The sequence below is a fragment of the Mastomys coucha genome, unplaced genomic scaffold (genome assembly GCF_008632895.1).
Source record: "Mastomys coucha isolate ucsf_1 unplaced genomic scaffold, UCSF_Mcou_1 pScaffold7, whole genome shotgun sequence".
Lineage (NCBI taxonomy): Eukaryota > Metazoa > Chordata > Mammalia > Rodentia > Muridae > Mastomys > Mastomys coucha.
In genome coordinates this window covers 16,810,394-16,837,906 of record NW_022196913.1, presented here as the reverse complement: position 1 = coordinate 16,837,906, position 27,513 = coordinate 16,810,394, and the positions used below count along the sequence as shown (strand labels likewise).

The 27,513-nt window shown below is 39.9% G+C and overlaps 1 protein-coding gene across 8 annotated transcripts in view; it reads left to right on the top strand.

Moving 5' to 3' along the window:
* Positions 1 to 27,513, top strand: part of Ryr2 (ryanodine receptor 2) — a 600,588-nt gene that overhangs the window by 415,172 nt on the left and 157,903 nt on the right. For all 8 annotated transcript variants that reach the window (XM_031357976.1, XM_031357968.1, XM_031357974.1 and 5 more), the window contains 10 exons: positions 2,883 to 3,681; positions 5,718 to 5,918; positions 8,855 to 8,960; positions 10,123 to 10,266; positions 12,527 to 12,800; positions 15,416 to 15,530; positions 16,978 to 17,110; positions 18,151 to 18,254; positions 21,416 to 21,551; positions 22,774 to 22,960. In XM_031357976.1, coding sequence (XP_031213836.1) covers positions 2,883 to 3,681; positions 5,718 to 5,918; positions 8,855 to 8,960; positions 10,123 to 10,266; positions 12,527 to 12,800; positions 15,416 to 15,530; positions 16,978 to 17,110; positions 18,151 to 18,254; positions 21,416 to 21,551; positions 22,774 to 22,960 — 2,199 coding nt within the window. The remainder of the gene's footprint in view (positions 1 to 2,882; positions 3,682 to 5,717; positions 5,919 to 8,854; positions 8,961 to 10,122; positions 10,267 to 12,526; positions 12,801 to 15,415; positions 15,531 to 16,977; positions 17,111 to 18,150; positions 18,255 to 21,415; positions 21,552 to 22,773; positions 22,961 to 27,513) is intronic.

The following is a 27,513-nucleotide window of genomic DNA, read 5'->3' as shown; positions in this document are numbered from 1 at the left end:
TCATCAGAGTTTGGTGAGAGAAGAAGTGTGAGCTATTCAAGCCCCTTTATAGGGAGACTGTGACTCAGTGGTCAGCCCAGTTCCTGGAGTATACATGGGCAAAACTAGTTAGAGTCAGTAGGCTATAGACTTAAAGACATACATATTATACATACTTTAAAGAAAGAAGAGGACATGAATTTGAGAAGGGGATGGTGTGTGTGTGTGTGTGTGTGTGTGTGTGTTGTAACTCCAAAGGAGTTTGGGGAAGTGATGGATACTGTGAAAGTTGATGGCACTCATGTATAAAATCCTCTTGATATTTTTATTTATTATTATTGGTGTATGTATATATGCATGTATGTATGTATACACACATATTCTTTAGATGGCTACATTGATTTACTTCTCTTTCTTTCCGTGTGAGGTAACTTTTTTATCAGAATTTTGTAACTGACAATGTTGTCTTAAAAAAGAAAGAAGAAAAGAAAACACCAGAGAAGAGTTCCTTTTGTGCAGGAAAGATTCTCCTCTCTACTGGTAGAAAACTTTACATACGCTAGGATGTTTTGTGATGACATGATCAGAAGCTGAAGGTGTTTTATCACTGATGTTGTCTGTGATAAATACATTATGTAAAGAGTAGTTTAAACCTTAACTAGAGGTTTTCCTAAATGTGAGGACCACAGCTGCATTGAAAAAAAGTAATTGGACTTAGGTTCCTGAGATGGCAAAAGGCACCTGGGTAACCACAGCCAGGGAAGGCAGGTTCTCGAGTGACATCATCACCCTCTTTACTGACCTTAGTGACCAGTCATGACCTGGCCTGTACCAGGCTTCCCTGCAGCTACACGGAAGTTTGATAAGACCTGCTTCCTGAGGGGACAAGTCCCCAGTGGCATAAGAAATCATTGGAAGTTGGGGATCAGAGTAGGTATTTTGTGTTTTTCCTAATGTACATTGTAATTGTTATTTAATTTTAAGACCTGATCAACCTGGAACTTGCCACGTAGACATAGATGCCTTCAAAGGCAAAGAGATCTGCCTGCCTCTGCCTCCCTGGTGCTAGTGTTGAAGGCATGAACCACCATGTCCAGTATTCTTTTTCTTTTTTCTTTATTTGTGTGTAAGCCATGGGTGTTCAGGTTCCTGTGGAGGTCAAAAAGGGCCATTGGATTCCCTGGAGTTGGAGTTATTGGTAGTTGTGAGTCACCTGTTGTAGGTCCAGGAAGAGCAGCAAGTGCTCTTAACTTCCTAGCCATCTCTCTCCAGCCTTGCAATTATTATTTATTTTCTTCTTTGGGGAGGGATGTGGCTTTGTCTCTTCAACTGGAAAGGGAGCTCTTCAATGGCTGCAAGATGGCTTGTGCTCTTCACACTGTCTGTAAACAGAGCTTAATATGTTCTACACAGGAACGAATAAAGGAATATTATTGAGATATGAAATAGTTCCTCCCTCAGGAGCTGTTAAAGGTATGAGATATATATTGTCAGACTTTGACATACTAACAAACAACCTAGAGAGATCAGTAGCTCTCAAGTGAGCACTTGTTTCTGGCTCAAATTCTATGGGTCATGGGTCCTGAATTGCTCTTCCAGGCTGACAGGTGAGAAAGAAAACAGTGGAGGAAGGCCTTTCTGGATGAGCAGGTCTTTCTTTTCATGAAGGTTATTTCATGGTCCTGCTTCTAATGCCAGTGTCTTCTGTGCACTATCTATATGATTGAAACTCAGTAGGACATATGGACATATCCAAGAAACCATGTGCGATAGCAGAAATGGCATGTAAGGTATTACCTGGCCATGTGGTTTAAGAGAAACAGAGCAAGCTGACCTACAGACCCAGACTGACATAGATGAGGTCACCAAGATGGTTCTTACAGCAGTGGAGGGTGGGATCTGGGAGACTCACAACTAATCAAAGTGAAGTGACTATGCAACCGTAGAGCGCTCGTCCCCCAGATGAGACATCTTTATTACCCCTCTGGCAAGGCTCAGGGAACCTTGTGGAGGGAGTAGAAGGACTGTGAGAGCCTAAGATCAGGGCAAACTGGAGCAAAGCATGGCTTTCTGCGTATGATTGAATTCCTGAGCTTACAAATTCCTAGCAGCTGCTGAGGCCATCCACATATGACCTGCATGAGATCAGGCCAATCAGAATTTTAGGATGGACTGGAAGAGCCTCGCAAAACCCCTAATAGAGTAAATGACAGTTGATGGCCACTGGGAAAAGGCAAGTCAGTTTTAATTTACGTAAGGGTATGTGGTCCCTAACAGTCCTATTGCACTCCGGCAGATGCCCTCACACCCAGGAGTATTTGAAGTCATCAATGAATGAATAAAATAATAATTTAAAAAAAGGGGTTCAGGAAGTTACCCTTTTATTTTGCTAAGAGGAAAATGCCATTTGCGTTTTCTTGTTTCATGAGCTGCAGACACGTACCCTGGTGGGTGATGCGGGATCTGTGCAAGATGCCTAAGGATAGTTTACATCAGAAGATGAGAGCTTTGTTTACCCATTACTGCCCTGCTGGGGTCCTAGTGCAGAGATAATGGCACTATGGCCCAGGGGAAAGCCTTCTTTTTCACTTCATGTTAGGTTGTTATAAAAGGAAAGGAAGGATTCCCCCCAACCCCAAGAATTCTCAGGCTCTGACACTGGGGATTCCCAGGCTTGGGCTGAAACACCCATATCTAAAAGGGTGCTTATAGCCTCACTGCCAGGGTGGATGAAGGAAGTTCTAGATGAACTCAGGATTGACAAGTTCAGCTTAAATCCTCTAAGTAAGAAAACGTGTAAGCCAACTAGAAATGATTTGCAAATACTGTGAAGCCAGTAAATGTCAGAGAATTAAAAGATGTCGTTGCCTGCTCCCTTGACTCTCCCCTCCTCCCTTCCACAGATCTGTTGATATCTTAGAGCTGACAGAGCAGGAGGAGTTGTTGCAGTTTCACTATCACACCCTCCGCCTCTACTCTGCTGTCTGTGCCCTTGGGAATCATCGGGTGGCTCACGCACTGTGTAGCCACGTGGACGAACCTCAGCTGCTCTACGCCATCGAGAACAAGTACATGCCTGGCTTGCTGCGAGCTGGCTACTATGACCTGCTGATTGACATTCACCTTAGCTCCTATGCTACCGCCAGGCTCATGATGAACAATGAGTTCATCGTCCCTATGACAGAGGAGACAAAGAGCATCACCCTCTTCCCTGATGAGAACAAGAAACATGGTCTCCCGGGCATAGGGCTCAGCACCTCGCTCCGGCCTCGGATGCGCTTTTCCTCTCCTAGTTTCGTGAGCATTAGCAACGACTGTTATCAGTACAGCCCTGAGTTTCCACTGGACATTCTCAAGGCCAAGACCATCCAGATGCTCACAGAAGCGGTGAAGGAAGGCAGCCTCCATGCTCGGGATCCTGTGGGTGGGACCACGGAGTTCCTCTTTGTGCCCCTCATCAAACTATTCTACACCCTGCTAATCATGGGCATCTTTCACAATGAGGATTTGAAGCACATTCTGCAGTTGATTGAGCCCAGTGTGTTTAAGGAAGCTGCCTCTCCAGAAGAGGAAGGAGGCGCCCCAGAGAAGGAGATCAGTATAGATGACTCCAAGCTGGAAGGCGAAGAAGAAGCCAAAGGGGGCAAGAGGCCTAAGGAAGGCTTGCTCCAGATGAAACTCCCCGAGCCGGTTAAACTACAGGTAACTGCAGAAAAAATGGAGGGACTTTCAGAATTGCTAAGTGTTAAAGTAGTAAAATTCACCAGGCTTCCTTTCTCTCTTGTATCACTCTTTATAAATATACTTTCTACTCTTTACCTTCACAGTTCACTATCCATTCATTTGTTTGTCTCCTCAGGTTTCTTCAAAAGCATTTTACCCCCCACCCTGTGATAGCTGTGTGAATTTGAGACGCAAGCATCCCCTTTTCTCCCTACCTCCTCTGTTGTCTATGTTAGAACATGCACATACCCCTCTACTTAGAAAGCAAGAGTGATCTTTCTCAACATGTATGTAAGGAGTCTAGACTTTGCCTGGCTTTGTGTTTGCCAAGGTTTATGGAGTTTGCTTAATTCATGCTTCTTTGATGCTTTAGTCTGACATTTGAGTCATCGGCATTAGTTTATTGGCATTAGTTCATTGGTGTTAGTTCATTGGCATTTAGTTTCGCTCATCCACTCAGTCAGAATCAATGGAAGTTGTATTCTGGGCCATGTGCTTGGTGTAGAGAAACAGGTATGAGAAGGAAACAGGTATGACTTCTGTCTTCCAGAAGTGCACAGTCTTTAGGGAAATTTGTACCCGATCATGAATTTCTCTTTAATGTCATTGCCAAAGATGAATCACTAGAAGAAAGATCTTTTGGAGTTCTGCTAGAAAGAGAAAGAAGGGTCTTTGCAGGTGGTGATTTTTTCAGCTGAGGTCAGGTAGAGAAGCCGAGGCTCTATAGGGCAACCAGGGGGATTGGGTAGAGGGTCCCATGAGCTTTATACACATAGCAGGCAGCACAGCACAGGGCCTGAGGCTGGAGAGGCCAGGTGGTGGCTCCAAGCAAAGCAGAGGAGGTGAGATCAGCATAGCAGCCCAGAGTCTATTCCTTCAGCAAGCAGTCAGACTTGTCCAGACCCGAGGGCACAGTGCCCTCATGGCCCCCTGGACAAAAGACTTGGAGGAAGGAGAAGAGATTGCGAGTTGAAACGATTATACCACTGTGACATATAGGATTTTTTAAAGTTTTCTTCTGGACTACTGTGTATTTGGTACAAAGGGTGTTAAGTATAGTTGTGACTTTTCTAAATTAGACTCATATTCTTTTATAGACAGTTTATTTTTAAAATATTTAGTTTTGTTTACGTGTGTGTATCTGTGTGGGCGTATGGACATATGAGATCAGGTATCCACAGAAGCTAGAATAGAGCACCAGATCCCCTAGAGCTGGAGTTAGGAAGTTGTTAGCCACTTGGCTCTGGTGACTGAAGGCCTTTGGAATAGCAACAAGCTTTCTTAACTCCGTCCAAGCCATCCCTTCAGCCCCTGAGTTTTTGTGCATTTTTTTTTTTTTTATGTTTTGTTTGGAATTGCACCCAAGACCTCATATTTCCTGGGCAAGCACTCTACCACAGAACTACATCTCCAGATCTTTTACAGACACACTTATCAGCAAAAATTTCTCAACAAATATTCTACCAGTTAAAATTTGGTTTTCTATAAGCAATCACTGAGTGAGCCACTTAAGCAGTGTGCTTGTACCTCATGGTCAGTTTGTATATGACCACCATATTCTGGCCCTGGATGTCTTTCTGCTCAGCAGTGTTCATACTGTGTTCTTTCTCATAAAGGTACATTATCACACCCTTCCTCCAACAATTAAGTTATATCCCAATTGCACGCTATTTCGCAACCAATCATGCAGACCTTCCCAGAAGATCCCTTTGTAAATGCTTCAATCATGCCAACCTTCCCAGAAGATCCCTTTGTAAATGCTTCCTTATTTATGCATTGGCTGCTCTGCCTATGGTACCGCAGAAGGCCTCCAAAGAGTACTTCCTCCAGGGGCATGTGCCTACTCTGACCGCTTGTACATGTTAGCTTTATTCAGTGATACTAAACACATTTCTGCTTGTCAGGTGCTAGAATTCTGTGTTTTGGGAAGAAAAGGAAACTGAGAACATTTAACACTGGTTATGACTTGATATACATTAAATATTAATGCTATGTCTTTTAAATTATCTTCTCAGATGTGCCTCTTGCTTCAGTACCTCTGTGACTGCCAGGTTCGGCACCGGATCGAAGCCATTGTAGCCTTTTCAGATGACTTTGTAGCTAAACTCCAAGACAATCAGCGGTTCAGGTATAATGAAGTCATGCAAGCCTTAAACATGTCTGCCGCACTCACTGCCAGGAAAACCAAGGAGTTCCGGTCACCACCGCAGGAGCAGGTACCAGAGTAGAACTCAAGAGCTTCTTTCTCATTTAGAGTTTTGGAGCAGTCAGGATCTGTGCATGACAAAACTGCATGATAAATTATGAGTGGCTTTTTCTTTTCTGTTCTGTTGGAGTTAGCTATGTTCATTTGGTCAATAGACTCAGTTTCACCCAAAGAATTTACCTGGTTGCAGTAAACTATTACTTATTATTTTATGAGATGTTGTTATACTATTTGATAAATAAGGAACTAATCAGTAAAAGGCATCAAATCAACTAGAGTTGATTCAAGGAAATCAGGATGTAACAACTTAAGGTTCCACAAATAGTGACAGTATTCAACCAGAGATAAGTCAGCTTTTATTGGCCTGGGTCACTTCAAGTAATAGAAACCCTCCGCTCAAGGAGCAGACCCTAGGTTCTTTGATTTTGGCATCCTTGTAGAGGAAAGAGCCAGTAGCTCCAGGGCTCTTTGTTAAAGTCTCCCACTGGCTAGTGTCAGAGAAAGCTAGTTAGAGTTTGAGTAAGATCCAGAGTTCATTGCATCAAACTGAAAATGTTCATATTTGACTTAAAAACCTCTCCTTTGACCTACACCCAGGAAAGGTCTAAGTGAATAAAGAAAATGCCAACACTGAGACTGCAGCTCTTACTGTGACAGAGCTGTGTTCACTAAACTTCTCTAGAAATGAAACAAAACAAAACAAAACCAGAAGGATCGTAGCAAAGAAGAAAGGGCTGAAGAAGAACATAGGACATTTTAGATTAAAAAAAAAATGCAATGGCTAGTAAGAGAGGTGGGCTGGAGAACAGGATGGAGACGGTAGAGGTGGCATTTCAACTTGGAAGAGAGCGGTGCAGAAGAATCCTCAGAGGGAAACAGAGAAGAGAGACAGTGAAGAGAGACAAGGATCTCAGCATGACATTGAGCTGCAAAGGAGGGCAATAGGCAGACTGAAAAAAGGTCACTGAAGAAAATATCCTAAAATGCCACATTTTCTAAAGTGGTAGCTCTCCCTTCCTAAAGCTGCAGCCCTTGAATACAGTTCCTCATGTTGTGGTGACTGCCAACCAAACAATCATGTCATTTCTACTTCATAACTAAGTTTGTTGCTGTTATTAATTGTAATGTAAATGTCTGATATGCAGGATATGTGGTATGTGACTCCTATGGAGGAGTCATTTGGTCCCCAAAGGGGTCGTGACCCACAGGTTGAGAACTGCTCCTCCAAAGGATTTGCAACTAGAGATTCAAGAAGTCAGCCAAGCCCTCAACAGGAAAACCCAAAGGATTTCACACCAATGTATATTATAGCTAAGTTTCTGAAAATTACAGCCACAGGAAAAGTTTTGAAAGAAATGAAGTCTTACGTGAAGAGGGAAGATAAGTCTGAGTTGCAGTAGGTTGTTTTCAGAGATGACAGGATAGAAGGTGTGTCCCCACCACTGAAAGAAAACCTGTAGGCTCAGAGTTCTACATGCAGTGCAAAAGACCTTTTGAGAGGAAGTGAGCATGGAGACACGTAAAATAAAGAGGCTGGAGGGATGATGCAGAGGTTAAGCCTGCCTCCTCCTCTTCAGGAAGACTCGAGTTTGGTTCTACATGTTTACAACCACCTGTAACTCTAACTCCAGTGGATATGATAACCTTTTCTGACCGCTAAGGCATCTGTATCCACTACACCTCCCTCAAACGTTTAAATACACTAAAATGTAAAGAAGTTAGGGAATCTTGGATATGCTATTTAAAGAAAAAAGCTAAGATTTTTTTTTTAACACAAAGGAAAGAAAAATGATGGAAGAGAATAGCAAAAGAAAAACAAAGAAACAAAATAAAGCACCGGAAAGTGTTAGCCTTATACACATAACTAAAAACACATTTTCTTACCTCTTAGCTTTATCCAAATATTGTTTAGGGGCTAAGCAGATATTATACAATTATCTTTTGCTGTGCTGACAGGATGTGTAGAAAATTTGAGATGATTGTAAATAGAGATTAGAGGGACATGGATAGAGATAAGACTTTAGAATTCTTCCCAACTGGAGATATGCTGGTACCAGCAGCTAAGTTATACATAAAAGCATGTGCGATATCTCTTTATTATATCTCCTAAGAGCATATGGATCTGTAATTATCTCAAATCTGTAATAAAAGAATGTTATAAACTATAAACATTTTCAAAAGAAAAATACAGGAGGACATCAAAGCCTATCTTAGTTTGTGAATTTAATATTAAATATATTGGTACTAAGACTTAAGCAGATGGAAGGATGAGTCTCAAGTTTGAATGAAACATGAATATCAGCATCAGCATAGCTATTGTGTGGTTCCTACTGTATTTAGATCTTTTCTTCTCTTTGAATTGGTATCCTTCCCAAAAGCTTTCCTTAAAATATGCAAAGTGCCCTTGTTAGAAAAGTATGGGTGTGTGGAGCATACTAAATTGTGAATATTACAACCAAATACTTCAAAAAGATTATATATATGTGTGTGTATACACATATATATGTAGGAGGATGTATACTTTGTATGTATAGGTGCCCTTGAAGTCAGAAGAAGGTGTCAGATCCTCTGGAGGAATGTGACAGGAAGTTATAAGTTACCTGGTATGGGCACTGGGAACTAAACTAGTGTCCTTTAGAAGAGCAGAAAGCATTCCTACCTATCTATTCCCTAAAACACCTATAGTTAAGATTTATAATGTGTATGAGTCTAACATTTAGTAGACCTTAAGAGGATTCTACACGATTATAACTATTTTCCATCTCACAACACCCAGGACAAATTGACTTATTTTGTGATGTTGGTTGGATTGAATGATAGACAATGGCTTTTCACTTATTGAGGGGAGTAATTTGTGCATATGAGATATGTGATTTTGAATGCTCCTGAATTCAGACTCACTATTCTTCCCTTTCTTATTGATCATCTTTTGTTTTCCTCTTCCAGATTAACATGCTTCTCAATTTTAAGGATGACAAAAGTGAATGCCCCTGCCCTGAAGAAATCCGAGACCAACTCCTAGATTTCCATGAGGACCTGATGACTCATTGTGGTAAAATTATTCCTCTGACAATCTCTATTGCTGTGCCAAATACCACGGCCAAGGGCAATTTAGGAGAGGAAAATACTTATATGGCTTTGGCTTATACTTGTAGGTCACAGTCCATCAATGAGGAAAGTCAGAGCCAGGTTCCAAGGAAGGACCTAAAGAAACTATGTAGGAAATGCTGCTTGCTGTGTTGTTCAGGTTTATGCTTAGCTAGCTTTCCAACACATCCCAGCCCTACCTTCATAGGGAGTGGTAACACCCATAGTTTGCTGTACACTTCTCTATCAATTGACAATCAAGACAGTGTATCACAGGCATGCCTACAGACTAATCTGTTAAGGAAATTAGTTGAATAACAGTAATCAAAGAAACAGAGGTCTGTATTTCTTTATGAAATGTTGTGAAAGGTTTGAGTTTCAGTGATCAAAAATTAATTTTTAATTTTTCCAGTGATATAGATAAACAGATATAAATAAAGAACTAACTAGCTAGATTTTATACATACATATATATGTATATATACATATTATATGAATGACAGATGTAGCACCAGTCAGCTTATACTTATTTTAGAAGAGATTAAGAATATCACACTGTATATTAATTTTTTGAATGAAAGTCCATTTTCCTACATATTATGCTTTCTATACAATATCAATAAATTATACCCCAAACAGCAGGATTATTGCTGTAGGTACAAAGCATACCCTGGCTTAAGACATCGAGTTATGCCTTTCTCTTTACCTCTTAGTGGAAACACTGAGGTACTTAGAAGTGAGGAGTACAGCAGTCTTGTGAATTTTAGACAGGTAGGATATGGTTCAGGCAAACAGTATTCAAAGTCTCTGATGCCGCAAAGGTCAGGCAAAGGGCAGAATTGATTTTAACTCCTGATAGTGCCTTTTTGTTCTTCATTCAATGTGTGCCCTGATTGTCAATGGTTCTGGAATAATAGCAACTGGGAGAAAAGAGGAAGGCGGGGAGAGATGCTGAGAAGCAAATCATATTTGAGTGCTTTGGAGAGAGAGAGTCTCATAGGTGCTGTCAGGTGCTTGAGGCCTCGCTGGAAGTTGAAGACAGAAAAGCTGGAGAGCCTGAGGTTAGTTCCCAACTATGTACCATTTTCAAAGGGTTTCCTTTTCTGCCCTCCTGCTCTTAATGTCAGGAATTGAACTGGATGAAGATGGATCCCTAGATGGAAGCAATGACTTAACAATCAGAGGACGTCTGCTGTCCCTGGTAGAAAAGGTGACCTACCTGAAGAAGAAGCAAGCTGAAAAACCAGTTGCAAGTGACTCCAGAAAGTCCTGTAAGCATTTGAAAGGGTCCTAGTTTAGCGCCCAGTGATATTTACTCATCCTGAGAATGAACACCTAACCAGTAGGAAGTCCCAACTTTCAAAGATCAGCTTCCGAAGTCAGCGCTTGTAGAACCTAGAAGTAGATGGTTGCGTCAGCTGTACTCATAGGACCAGCGTGAGAGGTAGCTGTATTGTGGAGGGCATGGCTCCCTGTATTCTGACATTTAGGTGTTTGATCACAGACTATCAAGAGGAAGCATAGCTTGGGAGATGGCTCAGTAAAGTACTTGCAGTGTAAGCATGAAGATCAGAGTTTATGTACCTAGCATTCATGCAAAAAGCAGCAGTCCATATCAATGATATCAGTGGTGGAGAGGCAAAGATGGGATCCCCAGGGCTTGCGTTCCATCCAGTCCTCCTTCTGAAGTATTCAACTTCAAGCTACTGAGAGACCCTGACTCAAAAGGTAGAGGGGAGAACTCTTCAGGAGGATGTCAACATAAGTCTCTGGCCTCCAACCATATTTATAGTCATGTATATCCATGTAGACAAATGTAAACAGACACATACAGAGAAAGTATAAAGGGAATGACTTAGCCTTCGTAGGTAAATAATGTACACAATTTTAAAATGATTCTGTAACATTAAGCCATTCCTTTTAAGGCTAAATAGATATTGTAACTATGACTATATTTTGTTCTGAAGCCTTTTCTGAACTTTAGTAACCACTTCTAAACATTTAGAATCATCTCTGCTTAATTGTTTACTATTTGACCTAGAAAATGGCTGCTGGGCCTCAGAACCAAATAAACCCACCCTGCTGGACTCTGACTTCCTCAGAAGTGTATTTCAGTTCTGAAGGGGTCATGGAGCAGAGCCATTGGCTCTCAGTTTTTACCACCACATTTCTAAGATCCTACCAATGTTAAGCTACAGTGCTGGTTTTATAAAGCTTCTTTCTAGAAAAAAAAGTAACAAAAAAAAAACTTATTCATAAAAACTTATTCATAAAATTATCATTTAGAGACACAACAAAATTTGAGGTAGCTATCTTCAGCCAGGGTTTTAAGTTCCTAGCCAGCCACATTTGCTAATGTATCTATGGCTTTTGCCTGTTATAATGACAATGAGATTTTGAGACATGTGGGAATATTTGGTATTTATTTGCATTGTTTTTGTTTGGATACATTTGGTAGATTGTTTTTTTTTTCTTAAATTAAATATAGGCACAAGATAGATAAGCTTCATTTGAGAACCAACTGATATATTAATGAAAGAAATTAAGCCTCACTGCACCTCAGCCACATCTACCCCACCTAACTTACTTGACTCTATTTTACTTAAAGGTGTTTGGAAATTTTTATTACTTTAAAAGAGACTGTGTTGCATATTATGCCACAGATAGCCTTGTATGCCTGATATGATTTTCTTCAGTTTAGTTAAACTTGAACAATCAAACCCTTTCAGGGGCATTTTTAGTGATGATTTAGATCCAAATTTAAGTAAAACCATATTGATGTAATAATCTATGCTGCAGACAACTTAATTGAGGAGCTAGCTAGATAACCAAGCACAACCCCGGATTTCCCACAGTGGACCTTTAGAGCTAGAGTGGCGTCAGACCTTCTGGGAGCAAAGTCAGAGAAAAGACTCCATGAAAGTAAAAGTTTGGGTTCCTTGTGCTGTTTGACAGATTTGTGGGCTCTCAACAGTAGCTGTTATTTTTCTGCTATTCTGATAAAGATACCTTGGAAAAAAGTAAGAGGAGGTCTATCCTAACAGTTCCCATGGGTTAAAGTCCATCATAGTGAGGCAGCTTGGAAGAACAAGTGGCTTTCTGACACACATCAATGATCACAGGAAGCAGAGCTAGTTTATAAAACCCCCAAGCCCATCCCCAGTTACGTACTTCCTTTAACAAGGCTCCATCCCTTGAAGGGTCCACAACCTTCCCAAAACCGCACCACCCGCTGTAAACCAAGTGTTCAAATACATGAGCCTGTGAGGAACATTTCTCATTCATAACTCTGAAATAACTCATCTTATGATGATGATATCATTTAGTCAGAAGTGCTTGGTTTTTTTTAACCCTTAATATACTCCCTATGATCTCTATGGAAAGAATAATAATAAATAACATTTATCAAGAATATTCCAAGTGTTCTTAAAGTGTCCTAGCCTTTGTGATGCCAACTTGAAGCTCTGAGGTTCTGGAGTTAAAATATCTGATGTGTGTTCTCTTACTACTTGACACAAACCTTCCATGCAGCCAGCCTCCAGCAACTCATTTCTGAGACTATGGTGCGGTGGGCTCAAGAGTCTGTCATTGAGGACCCTGAGCTGGTGAGGGCCATGTTTGTGCTGTTACATCGGCAGTATGATGGCATCGGGGGTCTAGTCCGAGCCCTGCCAAAGACCTACACTATCAACGGCGTCTCTGTGGAGGACACTATCAATCTGCTTGCTTCACTTGGTCAGATCCGATCTCTGCTGAGTGTGAGGATGGGCAAAGAAGAGGAGAAGCTGATGATCCGTGGACTAGGGTAAATATGTAGCTGTAGTTGTATTTCTCCTGATGATCCGTGGACTAGGGTAAATGCATAGCTATAGCTGCATTTCACCTGTGCATTTCTTCTCGTTTGTAATGCCAGAAGGATACTGAGATGGTAACTCTGACTGGATTATGGGATGATGTCAAGTATTTCTTTTCCTAGGGATTAAGCTTTTAAACCAAATTGGAAAATTGCTTACTGTGTCCCAGGCAAACAGGCAGAGGGGATTGATCTCTGAAGAAAACTGGCTCTTGATTCTTCAGTAGTTACTTACTGCATGGAGCTCTTCAGTTAGGGTTCTGGCCTTGTGAGCTTTCTCCCACACTGGATATAGTCTCATGCAGGTCTTGTCCAAGCAATCATGGGTTTTGAGAGTCCATGGGTACAGCACCTGTGGTATCCAGAGGCATTTTCCACAGAATAGACTAACATGCACCTTTTTCATTGAACAAACTGTTAAAAACACTGATAAGCAACAAAAGTTGACTAATTTGACAGGTGAAGATGCTGATTGTAGCATTAGCACACAGCAACGAGGTTATTTTTCAGCCCCTCAAAAGTGCACAGCTGTATATAAAAACACACTAAATCTGTGACACAGATACTAGCAGGAGGTAATAAGGAAACTGTTTCTATCCATTAGATGCTGGAAAAAGGAGGAGGGGGGACCTAGTTCTGATGATTCAATATCATGAGTTTATATTTCATGAACATCATGGATTAACATTGATGCCCCATCTATACGAGTAAGATTAAAGCTAACCAAGTTTTCATCCAGTGATCACAGAAAGATATTCTAAAGTTAGGGCTCTAATTTAAGAAATCCACATAGGAACATCATTATCGCCACCACCACCACCACCAAGACCACCACCACCACTACCACCATCACCATCACCTCCTCCACCACCACTACCACCTCCACCACCACCACCACCATCAACAATGTAGATTATATGTCTTTTAAGAGAAAAATGTAGAAAAACTGTAGAGATCTGGAATGTACAGTGATAGAAGACAATGAAAGAATATTCATAGGAAATTATAATTAGAGCCAGGCATAGAAGCACACTTTTAATTCCAGCACTTAGGAGGCAGAGGCAAGTGGATATCTGAAGTTGAGGCCAACTTGGTCTACATAATGAGACACCATCTCAAACCAAAATAAATAGAATATAATTAGATAAAAATCAGAAAGGTTGAGCTGAAAAATGTCATGGGTACATGAATAGAATAGAAGACAAAGAAATAGCTAACTTTGAGGCTGGAGGGATGTCTCAGTGGTTATATATGCTGGTTGCTCTTGTGTGGGACTCAAGTTGGATTCTTAGCTCCAATATTTGGCAGCTCACAACTGCTTGTAACTCTATGTGATCCGAGGTCCTTTTCTGGCCCCATGGGTACCTGCATCCAAAGCATACACCCACACACATAACATATACACGTAATGAAGAGAGAAAGACAAGCTTGCTTTCTTTTGTCTGAAACTAAAACACAATCCGGAGGACTTAAATCATTAAAGATAACATCAGTATCACTTATATATGTTTTCACCTCTCAGAACAATACTGTGCATTGCTCATGAGCCTATTAATATTTAAATTTATAAAAATGGATGGAGGATTATATTTCGCATTCAACATAATGGGTACACATTTAAAATATAAGGGTGCTAATGTGACATGTTACAAACCAGAAAAATCTGTGCCAATAAGCAAGCATTGTGTTCTCTGGACTTTGCCTATAATGGAATGAGATTGAGTATCATTTGGTTCCTCCTAATATTTGAATCTAACCCAAGGAAGCCTCTTATATATGAGAAGTGTTTTTTTTTTTAATTAAGCTAATGAAAAACAAAGTCTTCTAGGAGTTAGAGATCACTTGTTAAGTAAACACATTAGCAGCAATATGTTCCATTAACAAATAAATTGTTCATTAGTGATATAAATTAAAATTATATTAGCGAATAAAATTCTACTTTTTTGATAAAAAAAGATATGCTTCATAAATACCAATTTACCTACTTGGCAAGCCAATTTGTCTAAAAGAATAACTAAAATATGTACTATCACCAGATCTATATGTGAATGATACAGTGAAAGAAATGAAAGACAGATTTCAGGTGTGTGTGTGTGTGTGTGTGTGTGTGTGTGTGTGTGTGTGTGTGTGTATGTTTGATAGCGAGAGATAGAGACAGAGACACATACAGAGAGACAGAGAGACTGAGAGAAATAGAGATCTTATTGCTTTAAATTTGACAAGAAAATATTGCCTAGAAAATTCTTGTGATGATTGATCCTGAAATAGATGTTTATAGAACGTCTTTTTATTTACAATTAGTGATAGCTTCTTGTTCAGGATGAAGATCCTTGAGAATACCACAATGTAATGTTTAAACCAGAGATGGCAGTAGAATTATTCTAAGCTCCATCTGCTGCAGTTTCTTTTAATGTCCATCACAAGCAGGGAAGGGGGCTGCTGGTACTTCTGACTTCACATACATCTAGTTTCTCTCAGAGAATCAGAGGATAAGCATTGTACTTAGGCATATCACAGTCTTAACTATACATCAGAAAATAACACTGTTGTAATTTTGTTCTTTCTAGGGATATCATGAATAACAAAGTGTTTTACCAGCATCCCAATCTCATGAGGGCCCTTGGAATGCACGAAACAGTGATGGAAGTCATGGTGAACGTCCTGGGAGGTGGGGAGTCCAAGGTAAACTGAAGCCTTGACGTTAGGAGGCACGTTGCAGAGAAACTACAAGAGTGATTATTTCCTACATTCCTTTACTGAACTTGTGTTTAAAGAGCACTGATTGTCACACAAACACACACACACACACACACACACACACACACATATACATGCTTGAGTTTAAGAGTTGTAGTTGACTATTTGAACTTTCCTTAATATTGGAAAACAAATTCCTATACTGTGCTTTGTCATTTGTTGTCTCCTAAGTGAGTCTCCTTAAAGGATATTTAGCAGCTTACAAAGAGCATATAAATATTTCAATAGTAAGTCCCATCCCATCATAAGTACAAGGTACACACTCGTCCTTTAGACTCAGCGATGGCTAGGATTCACACAACAGATGCTCTGAATTTCTGAGCCAAAAATCAGTACTTAAACAGGGTTGTTCTAGAATGGGTTTTGTGGTAAGATTTTAAAGTTAACTTTTAAGTAAGTACAATTTACAACAAAGTCTGAAACATCTAGGTATCTAAAAGAAAGAACACAGCAAAGAGCTCCATCATTGCCCCATGTAAACCAGCACAGTTTCACTGAGATGCAAATGTCATGCCTGAATTTAAATCACAACACTTAGTCTTTACGATATGTATAAGCCTAGGTTTTCCCATGCCCCACAGATAGACATTTAAAGACCTTCACAATCCATTGAGTTCAAGAAGAAACATCTAGGGTGGCAGTTCTCAACCTCTGGGTCTCAACCCTAATGGGGCCACAGGGGTTGTATATCTGATAGCTTACATATCAGATATTTACATTATGATTCATAACAGTAGCAAAGTTATGGCTATGAAGTAGCAACAAAAATAATTTTCTTTGTTACGAGGGCACTACAATATGAAGAACTGTGTTAAAGGGTCACAGCTTTAGGAAAGTTGAGAATTTAACCCTAGAGTCTAGGGTAAGGGGAGATGCATGTGTGGGTGCTGACCACTGGCACCTTCTGGCCAGAACCTTGGCACAGAAGTGGTGTCCAGAGCAGGCAGATCCTGAAGCCCTGGAATATCAACAATAACAATGGTAACAATAATTGATAGTGATAAAAACATCCCATTATGAAACTCCAAGATCAGTGTATTTTTTCTTTCTATTCCTAAGTTCTTAACATCCATCCACATTTTCTGAATTGTATAAAATGGAATCAGAGAGATTATATAGGCACAGACTACCTGTAAGTTTAGGGCTAAGTGATGATGCAATTTGTGGATGCTGGTGGGTTTGGGAGTCAGTATTAGGCCTGATGTTCTGTGGCTGGAGGACTGAGTGGATCACAGGTTGAATGTTTGAAGGTTTTCAGTATCTGAGCTTGGTTTTCATGGGTGCCAATGGGTTGGCACTGCCCTTGTGGCCTCACCTTCAGAGCTCAATCTTATTGTTTGTTTCAGCAACTAATCAGATACTCTTTTTATAGGAAATCACTTTCCCCAAGATGGTGGCCAACTGCTGCCGTTTTCTCTGTTACTTCTGTCGTATAAGTAGGCAGAATCAGAAAGCCATGTTCGATCATCTCAGTTATTTACTGGAAAACAGCAGTGTTGGTCTTGGTAAGTTAATGTGTGATGTAAATTTAGTTTTTAAAGGAAAGAGGACCTGGACAGGAGCTGGAGCGATGGCTTGGTGGTTATGAATACTTGCTGCTCCTGCAGAGGACTGGTGCTCTGATCCTAGAACCCATGTTGGGTGGCTTGCAACTGCTCGTAACTGCAGCCCAAACAAAGTTACCAATTTTGAGTTAGATAGTAGGCAATCAGTTAATTTTCTCATTGTTAACTAACAGAAAGAAACTTAAGAGAAGGAAAGGTTTATCCTGGCTCACACTTTGTGGGTATAAAGTGTTATTGTGGGGAAGGATTGGTGGCTGTAGCCACTGTCTGATGTGGCATTGACTGGGAAGGTGAGGCTGTTTGCTGATATCTGAGTAAATTAAGAAGCATAGGGCAAGGAGGAGAAGACACTTAGCTGTCTTTATCTTTTTTTTTTAAATTCAGTCAAACTCTCTGCCCATGGACATATGTAGGGTGGGTCTTCCCATCATTCGGTTAACCTACTCTAAAAATGCATCCTCAGACTAACCCAGAGGTTTGCCACCTGAGAGGATTTTTTTATACTGTCTAGTTTATATCAGTTTAAATGATAATAATACCCAAACACCCAAGTGCATGGTTGCTGTAGTATATAAGATTTTTTAAGAATCAGAGTAGATCTGAAGTATTCTCACCACAAAACTTGGTAAGACTTTGAAGTCTTGAATGTTCATTTGTGCAACTGAGTCCTTTCATAGTCTGCATCTATTTTAATCACAATAGACATACACATTTTTGATTGTCAAAGATCTTACATAGATTTAGGATAGTGCAATATATATATCTATATATACATATATACATATATATGTATATATCTATATATGTATATATATATGTATGTATATATATGTATATGTATGTATATATGTATATATGTATATATATATGTATATATATATATATAATTTATTTATTAAGTGTTGGGAAAGTATGTTTTTTTACACTGTACTCCTAGCTCCAGCACAATCCAGGTATTATTTCCTCTTTGTTTGAATTAGCCTCACCAGCCATGAGAGGTTCAACTCCTTTAGATGTGGCCGCAGCTTCAGTGATGGATAACAATGAGCTTGCCCTTGCTCTACGAGAGCCGGATCTGGAGAAGGTGAGCCATGCTTCTATCCTGAGTGTCTTTAGACTGTTCCTTGGACTTACTTCAGTATAGGTACCTGTGCTATAGTGAGTTAAATCATGGCATGTGATTATAATTCTGTAATGTTTTATATTTGACACAATTCTGTTCTCCATTCTGTATCCATTAGGTATGATGATGATTAAGGAGTTTAGGAGAGGTTGTCTCTCTTATCATAAATATTTTCCATGAAATAGAAATCACCTTTCCATGACTGGCATAGTTTTTTCCCATGATATCTAATATTTTATTTAATAATAGAGTTCTAGTTTCTCTAAGGATATTTTTGTCCTCCATTGTGTAAATTTTGTATTATATAAATACATTGCGTTCCAGTGAGAATGCCAGTGAAATTGCAAGGCTTGGTGTTCCTAAGCACATCTGACCATGTGTGTTGACCAGCATGCATGGAATGAATGTTCCCCAAAGCTTGGCTGCAGACCTTCTATGTGTTCATTTGGTCCTTACCCTGAGTCCCTATCTATTGTTCCTTTACAGACTTTAATCCTCTTACAAGGATCCTCTCCTCCTCTTCCCAGGAATGCCCAATGATTTCCTGGGTCAGTCAATGTAAAAGCAAAGGACAATTTTACTCCAATGCCATCCACCCCATATTGATCTGTTCCCACATCCTGCCTCGTCTCTTTGTTCCAGCCACACAGATCTCACTGGGACTGAGCATCCCAGAATATGTCCCTGTCTCCGGGCTTTTGTGCTCACTATTCATTCTACATGCTATGTCCTTAGCCCCATTAGCCTGTGGCTGTTTTTCAGATATCATTTTTATAATGACTCTAACGTCATGTTTGTGCTCATCTCTTCCAAGTCCTGTTGTTTAAAGTGAGAAGTCTATGCTTTGGCTCTTCTTACTATCTTTAGGGCGTTATTTTCTTTCATTGAAAAAAATTCATATTATAAACACACACATACACATACACACATGTATATAATATATTTGTTAGATAGCATTTTTGCGATGCAGGCATCATAGGATGTTCCTGCCCTAAACAAGGCATCTATGGTATCTCTAGAGGCTGCAGTCTTTGGGGCCCATGATCATATATGAGCTCTATCACCAGTTGATATTATGGATTAAAAATTGTCATATTTATGTGTTTCTAAAAATCCACTCCATATTGGTATTGCTCCTGGTGACATCAGCATTTTTGCAAGTGCTTGCTCAGTGCCAGAAAAGGTGTTGGCACTGGTGGATACCTGCATGCACTGATTGCAAGTGTAAGGCAGTGAGCTCTTCCCGAGTCCCCTTCCATGTAAGATCAATGTCATGAAGCTTCACATCTCTGGCTCACAGAGAAAACTTTACTCCTATGTCTCACTAACCCTTTAAAATAGTATCTGGACCTTTGGTAATACCAAATATAAAGGGAGAATGTGGGGCAATTGGAACCCCTGCCAGGGTGCTGTTGAACGAACATGGCACAGTGAGTCTGAAAAGTAGTTGAAACATGCACTCTCTACAAGGAACAGTACACAGTCTTTAAATTTCTAGAGATTTGCTCAATGGACTACTATTCAGCAACACAAAAGAGTTCAGTGTTAACTTATGTTACAATGTGACTGAGTCTCAAAATCATCATACCACATAATAGAAGTCAGACACAGGAAGGTGTATGCCAGAAAATTCTGTGTGTGAATATTATTGAAAATATAAGCTAATTTGTATTGAGAGGAAGCAGTTAATCTGGGGCTAGAAAATTATAGAATGAGCTACTGAAAAGAGCACAGGGTACTATTGGAGGAGGATGGAATGTTGTGGAATACACTGAAGTACCTTTAGTAGGCCATTCTCTTGAGCATCACTTGCCTCAATGCTGCAGACATAGAAGTTGTAGCTGTGACATTTTTTTCTAGGCTTACAGTTTATTCCTGTAATGCTCTGTTACCATTGGCTATGACTTCTTTGGGGATGGATATCTTTTTATGTCACAATCCCTCATGAAATGATATGCACTATCATCATGCCCTTGAAATGAAGTATCTTAAAAAGATAAGCCAAGAAACCATTTTTTTTTTCATGTGTGAATTTCAATAGCACTGAAAAGTGCCACTGACAGGCAGGCAGAGTATCTCCCATGCAAGATGCTCGGAGGCCATTGAGATTCAGATGTGAGCATTTTCTTGATTCTAAAAAGTTACCACACATACATAATGAAATATTTGCCTCAGTGTTCTTAGTGCACCTGCCTTTTGAAAGTCACCTGTCATCTGAGGCCAGATGTAGACTTTTTTGTTTGTGACTTCATGTCAACACTCAAAGTGTTTTAGATTTCACAGCTTTGGGCATTTTAGTTTTTTGGATTGCAGATGTATAGCTCAACTTTTATGGACACTGATGCAAGGAGCATAGATAACTTTGTCAAAATGATGCACCCTATGAGTGAGACCTATCTGGTCAGAACGGAGGAGATCCACCTCTACGTTAGCACTACCCCCACTTCAGCACCGTCTCTTAACTGCCCCATCATTGAATGGATTCTCATCATTGAATGGATGAATCATTTGGAGGCAATTCTCTCCAAGATGCCTTTGCATCTCAGATAGGAGTTCCTGTGTTAGATGGTTTACAGCCCATTCCTTACCAGGTGAGCTGTAGGAAGACCCACTCAGGTGGTTTTGAATTGGGCCAGAGGCCACTAGACATTCAGAGATGTGTCAGATATTATGATACTTGTTTGCAAAGGTCTTGGCATGAGTATACTTGAGTATATGGTATGGAATTCAATAACAGTATTTTCTCAGAGAATTCATTCATAATTTTAATGGCTACATTTTATGCCATCTATCATGATGTTAAAAAGAGTTGCAAAAAGTACACTCGTTAGGTCTGGGGAAGTGTTTCAGTGGTTAAGAGTGATTGCTGCTCTTCCAGACGACTCAAATTCTGTTCTCAGCACCCAAATCAAGTAGTTGACGATGGCTGCCTACGACTCTAGCTCCAGGAGATCCAGTGCTGTCTTTTGCACTCCCTAGGCACCTGTACTTACACATACTTATATATACACATAAAGGAATGAAATGTATATCCACCCTTGGATAATCTCATTCACCAGACTGGCATAGGCTCATGTTTGTTCCAAATGAAGGCTAACCCCTTGCTCATCCTTTATTTATAGGTAGTTCGCTATCTGGCTGGATGTGGTCTGCAGAGCTGTCAGATGCTGGTGTCTAAGGGTTACCCAGACATTGGGTGGAATCCAGTTGAAGGAGAGCGATACCTTGACTTTCTCAGATTTGCAGTCTTTTGTAACGGTAGGACACAACCACTGGCAAATTCATAAGACTATAAAATTAAGAGTTCTGAGGCAGAGGGCTTAAGGGTTAGGATCACTTATCTCCCTCTGTAGATAAGTTCAGTTCCCAGTACTCATACAAGATAGCTTACAACTGCCTGTAACCTCAGCTCCAAGAGATCTGACATCCTCTTGTGGCCTCCTTGGGCACCTGTGCTTACATACTTACACATTCATGAATACATGCAAAATTTAAGGTAAAGATTAATATTTTTAAATGAAAAAAGTAAGGATTCATCATAGAATTTCATGAAGAAAGTGAATATAAGAAATTATGTATCTTATTTAATTGTTTTCATTCCACAGAAGTAACCCACACTACATTTTTATGTGGATCATATTTTTATTGTTTAACTTCAAATCTGTATTTACCTTCTGGATTTTTGCAGTTGGGTCTTGAGGGTTAGGATTACAATATCCTCTTCCTTAACAGGTAGTTTGTCCCTGTAATATTTTGCTTTACTTGGAAAATACTATCAAAGGAAGTAACTTTCATTGTTTAGTGTGTACATCTGTCACTTTTTTCTTCGCTATGCCAGCATATCTGACAGAGGCGCCTTGAGGGAGGAACCTAATCAGTCCATCACTGCAGGAAAGTTGGCTGCCATGGCTTAGTCCTTGGTTGGTAGGAGCTTGCAATGCAGCTTCTGTGCCACCAACCAGGAAGTAAAGAATGAGAGCTAAGGTATAGCTAGAGGTAGAACTCTCAAGGCTCTTGCTGGCAGGCTGTAATAGCTGGCTAGGCCCAAGTCCCAGTCATCTTCTACAGTCTCCCAAGACTGTTGGGAACAGGCATCCAGACAAGCAAGTCTCTGGGGACCATCTGGCATGCAGACTATAACAATACAATAGACGTTGTGATGTGGGCTAAGTGTTGAATTTATGGGCCAGTAAGATGGCTCAGTGGGTAAAGTGCTTGCCACCAAGCCTTACTGTGTGAGTTTTATCCCTGAAACCCTTATGATAGAAGAAGAGAAACAATTCCTTTAGGTTTTATTTCTGGCTTTCATGTGTCATGTGACCTGGTCACCCCACCCCCAATAAATAAATGTAACTTAAAAGTTGAACTTACTATTGTAGTATATTTCTAAGATATACCTGGTTTTTTTTAAATGAGAAATGCTTATGACACATGGTCCCAGTAAGCCTATATTTTGTTCATATTCCTTTTTTGACTGCAGGGGAGAGTGTGGAAGAGAATGCAAATGTTGTGGTGAGGTTGCTCATCAGAAGACCTGAGTGCTTTGGTCCTGCCTTGAGAGGAGAAGGTGGTAATGGTCTCCTTGCAGCCATGGAAGAAGCCATAAAAATAGCTGAGGATCCTTCTAGAGATGGCCCCTCTCCAACCAGTGGATCCAGCAAAACCCTGTATGTCTACTATGCATAACCTCAGCAAATGATATCACCCCATTATGGCTGACAATGTGTAAATGACATTGTTACTTATTATTTTACTATCTGTCACTGAAGAGTGCCCCCTTAAAAACTGAGTGTCATAGATGAGATGTGGGGAGTTGGCTGTTGGGATAGACTGAATGAATCAGGAAATAAGCTGGAGATTTAGCTTAGGACATGCATCTTGTAGGTATTTTCAGCCTAGCTAAACAAAGAACACAGTTCAGAAACCTGAATCCTTGACATTGGGGCATGATGTCATTTACAAAGTGTTTGTCTGCATTTATAGGCCATAGGTTGTCCATACCTGTACAGTATAGATGATTGGAGGTGAGTATCTGAGTGTATGCGTGTGTATGTGAGTGCATGCACATACACATCCTTACATGTACAGGGGCCAGAGGGAGGTATTGGTTGTCCTACTCTCACTTTTTACCTCATTCTCTAAGACAAAGCCACTCACTGAATTAGGAACTAGGCTGGCAGTTCACAAGCTCTAGCAAACTTCCTGAATTGGTTCCTTCCCCAACCCTGGGGTGACAGGCATGTATGACCATGCCTGGATTTTTTTATGTGGGTCCTCGTGATTTGAACTGAGGTCCTTATGCTTGTGATGTAATCTCTCTTTCCCATGGAGCCATTGATCCAGCCTCCCAAGATGAGTTTCTGTAGTTTTTATAATATTATTAGATAGAGAAAGAGACTGTTAGTAAGGAAATGGGGGACTCATTTCCTGAGTATGATGGTAACAGCAAGGGAAACATACAATTCGGAGGAGCAGAATGCTTGGTTAATATACTGGAGAGAGATGTGTGTCAGAAGATACTGATGCTATTCTAGTAGGGCTGTAAGGCAATGCAGATTGGCATGCTTTTAATCTGTGGAGGTAAAAGTTCTCTGAGGAGGTCATGCACCTAAGCCATTAGTGCAATTGTAAAGATAAAATATAAGGCTCAGAGGGAACAGACTTGCAAGTAAGGGAACCCTATTTCTTCCACAGGCAGAGTAAGCACAGACCTTAAGTGTTTATCACTTAGCCATAGATGGTTAATGCAGTTCTTAGCTGCCTTCATAGAGAGAAATACATACTGAGAGCTCAGAACAGGATGATGCTAGCCTGTGTGCACACAAAGGCTTGATCCCTCCCATGTGCACCCACAAGTGGCAACTCACTGCCACTCTGCAGACTCTTGAGTCCAATTAAGGACACCTTCTTTAAGCCACCCAGAAGGAAGGACATGGACCCTAAGGGCTGTCTTCATGTGTGTTCTATCAGACAGATAATGGAATGTTTTCAGAAAGAGCACCTTGAGGAGGTAGAGAAAGAGTCAACTAGATTGTCTGTGGGTGATGGAGGGAGGGTAAAGTTATGGGTATCATAGGTGAGTACATGAAGTAATACTTCTAAATGTTACTCTTGACCAAGCGGTATACTTGGGGTCTGACATATGTTATTATACACAATGTGTTTGGTTACCCTTTCTCTACTTGAGTGGAACTTGGAAAAGCACTTGTAAACTTATTTCACAATAGTCTTTCCACCATTTTTTGTTAATATGCTGTCTGTCATTAGAAATGAGTGCAATTCACATATATATGTATATTGCATATATGTGTATATATGTTGTACATGTATATGCATTTCTTTATATATGGTGTAAAAGCAAAAAAGGGAGTATTTGGAAGGAGGCAGGTTGATGGGAGTGTTTTGGGAATTAGTAAAAAATGAATCTACCCTGAAAACTCTCTTTCCCACTGGGGCACATTCTAGTGCTGTTACCATCCGGCCTCATCACTAAGTTCCGGTGGTTTCTTGCTATTTTCTCCCAGCTAGCAGCAATGTCTCGCTCACATGCAATGCTTTACACAACCCCACAATCATTCATCTAGCTAGCGCCTAGGACCCGGTAGGTAATGCATGACTCTTAAGGCTTTAATATCCAATCAGGTTTATATAGTAATAAGATCACAATTTACAAGATGCCAATACAATAATTTCAGAACCAAATAATAAAGACAATATTCTAACCCAATTAATCTATTTTGTAAAAACCTTTGCTTGGTTGTATAACCACTCAAGATCTGACTCTTCATCATCCTCTGACTCCAGGATGATCTCCTCTCTCCTCCTGCTCCTGGCCTTTCTCCCCCTCCAACTCTAACTCCACCTCTCTATTCCTGTCCAGTCATAGGCCTGTCATTGCCCTAATGTGATTGGACAGAGAAAATGCTGCAACATTTCACCCTTCTGTTCAATTAAAAAAACAAACAACTTTCTTCTCAAAGTATAAATTGAACACAACTGTTACATATGTTGTAAATTATCTGGTATAAGATATATCTGACACCCAGTACAACATCTTTGTCAATCAAATTGAACACTATCTTCTATCTTAACTTAAAAGACAAAAACTTTGCACCTGGCTATGTCTTGGCTTAGATTGGATGCCATCTGAAAACCATCCTCTCAAAAGTAAAAAGCCTGGGCTGGCTAGGGGACTATTTAGTTTTTTAGCTCCATCAGAATTCTAAGAATGACTGATAAGAATTGAGAATATATAGGAAGCCTAACATAGCTTCCAAAATTTTAGCCAATTGATAGAAACTGCTGGACACCTGGACAGTTCATACTTCAAAACGTTGGAGTATCAGTTTTCAGCCTTCTGGCCCATGAATGTCTGAAAGACAAGGGAAACAGAAATATTAAGGACTCACTTACTCTGTCCTGGCAGATATAAGCTGTCCTAGGCCTGTAAGTGTGTCCTTTTGGACAGTATTGTCTGTAGATGAAGAGGCAATTTTTGCCTAGTGGTTGTCTTTGCCACAACTGGAACAACTCCAATGATCCTCAATTTCTTCTTTGAATCTAAGAGAGGGAAAGCTGTCAGGAGCAGACTCATCTCAACAAGTGAATAAATAACATTAAATGTCACATTCTGTGGATTTCTGATGTTTCTGATAACCAATTATCTGTAAAATAATCTGGACTGTTGTCTGTTAACTACTCTCAGCTATTCTTAGTTAAAATTTTGAAATCACCCTAACAGTAAACTCAGAGCTATGAATTATTATTTGGTCCTAAACTCACAGGCCTAAACATCTTAGATGTGTTTATAATAACAGCAAAAGAAGGACTGGGTCTAAGCCCTGTGATTTTAATTATTTAGAATCAATAGAAGAAATATATACCAATGATAACCTTGATTTTGTATCAAAGTAAATTCTGTACCAAATAAGAACGTATGACTTAAACTTAGTAACCATTATAAGGTTTTCTAGCAAAAGAGATTATGGCTATACAATCAATTCTGTCTATTTCCTTCCTGTTCCAAATATGATCATTTCTACATTTTCTAGAAAAACAACCTATTAATAACCCTCTCCAGCCCCAAAGCCCAGGGAACTGGGTTGACGCCTCTTCATAACTTCTTCAAGCTGAACATGGGCATTGGGATATTATGGAGGGGGTGGGGAATAAGGAAAACAGGATTTATTAGTCTCTGATGTTTATGTCTTAACTGGATCTGACTGAAGTCCAGGACATCAGAAGTTTAAGCAGGCCAGTTCAGCATGTTTGATGAGGAAATTCACAAAGTGTATATTCTGTAATATATAAATCTCAAAACAAAATTTTAATATCATCAAGATATATGTTTTATTTGAATCTCTGAAATATAGTTCTCTGGAGGTCTCTCTTCATCATATCTGACCCATATAACTCTGGAAGGTGTAAATACCTTAATCACCTTTTCCAAAAACACAAAAATAAAACCTTTTCCCCAAATCAGCATATCCTTGAATCAGTAACCAGAAAAATCTTCATTTTGACCTCTCTCCCAGAGGAATAATATAACCACAAAACTCAACATCACACCTATTTTGAAATTTAAAACAATTAAAATAAATGAAGTAAATTAAAATTTATATGAGTCTTAATTAGGATGATTCCATCTAGCCAAGTAGGAAAAGACACCCAAAATTCCTGTGTAGGCCACGTTAGAAAGAATATGAGCTTCCGCTGGCTTGAGCCACAGACTTTATTAATATCTGTAAAAGCAGATGATGTTTAGCCCTGTACTCTCTATTCTGGAGTCAGTGACTAATTTCCCTTATCTTAGTACAAATTAAAACAATCTAAAACAAATGAAGTAAATTAAAATATTATATGAGTCTTAATTAGGACAATCCCATCTAGCCAAGTAGGAAACAACACCCAAAATTCCTATGTAGGCCACGTTAGAAAGAATTTGAGCTTCCTTTGGCTAAGTAACCAAGTTATATTATTTGTTTTGCTCTATCTAGAGCCCCAGACTTTTACTAATACCTCTAAAAGCAGGCAATTATCACTGTTTTCTCTACTTGGAGTCAGTGATTACTACCTTTATCTTGTTTCCAACCATGGGTGAAACTTTCCAAGTGACTTGGACAAAATCTGAATACTAATCCACTTTAAAAGTAAATAATCTCAAGGTCAAATTCATAGTTTAAATCCTCTGTTCTCCGAGGTAATAACTCATTCTCTCTCT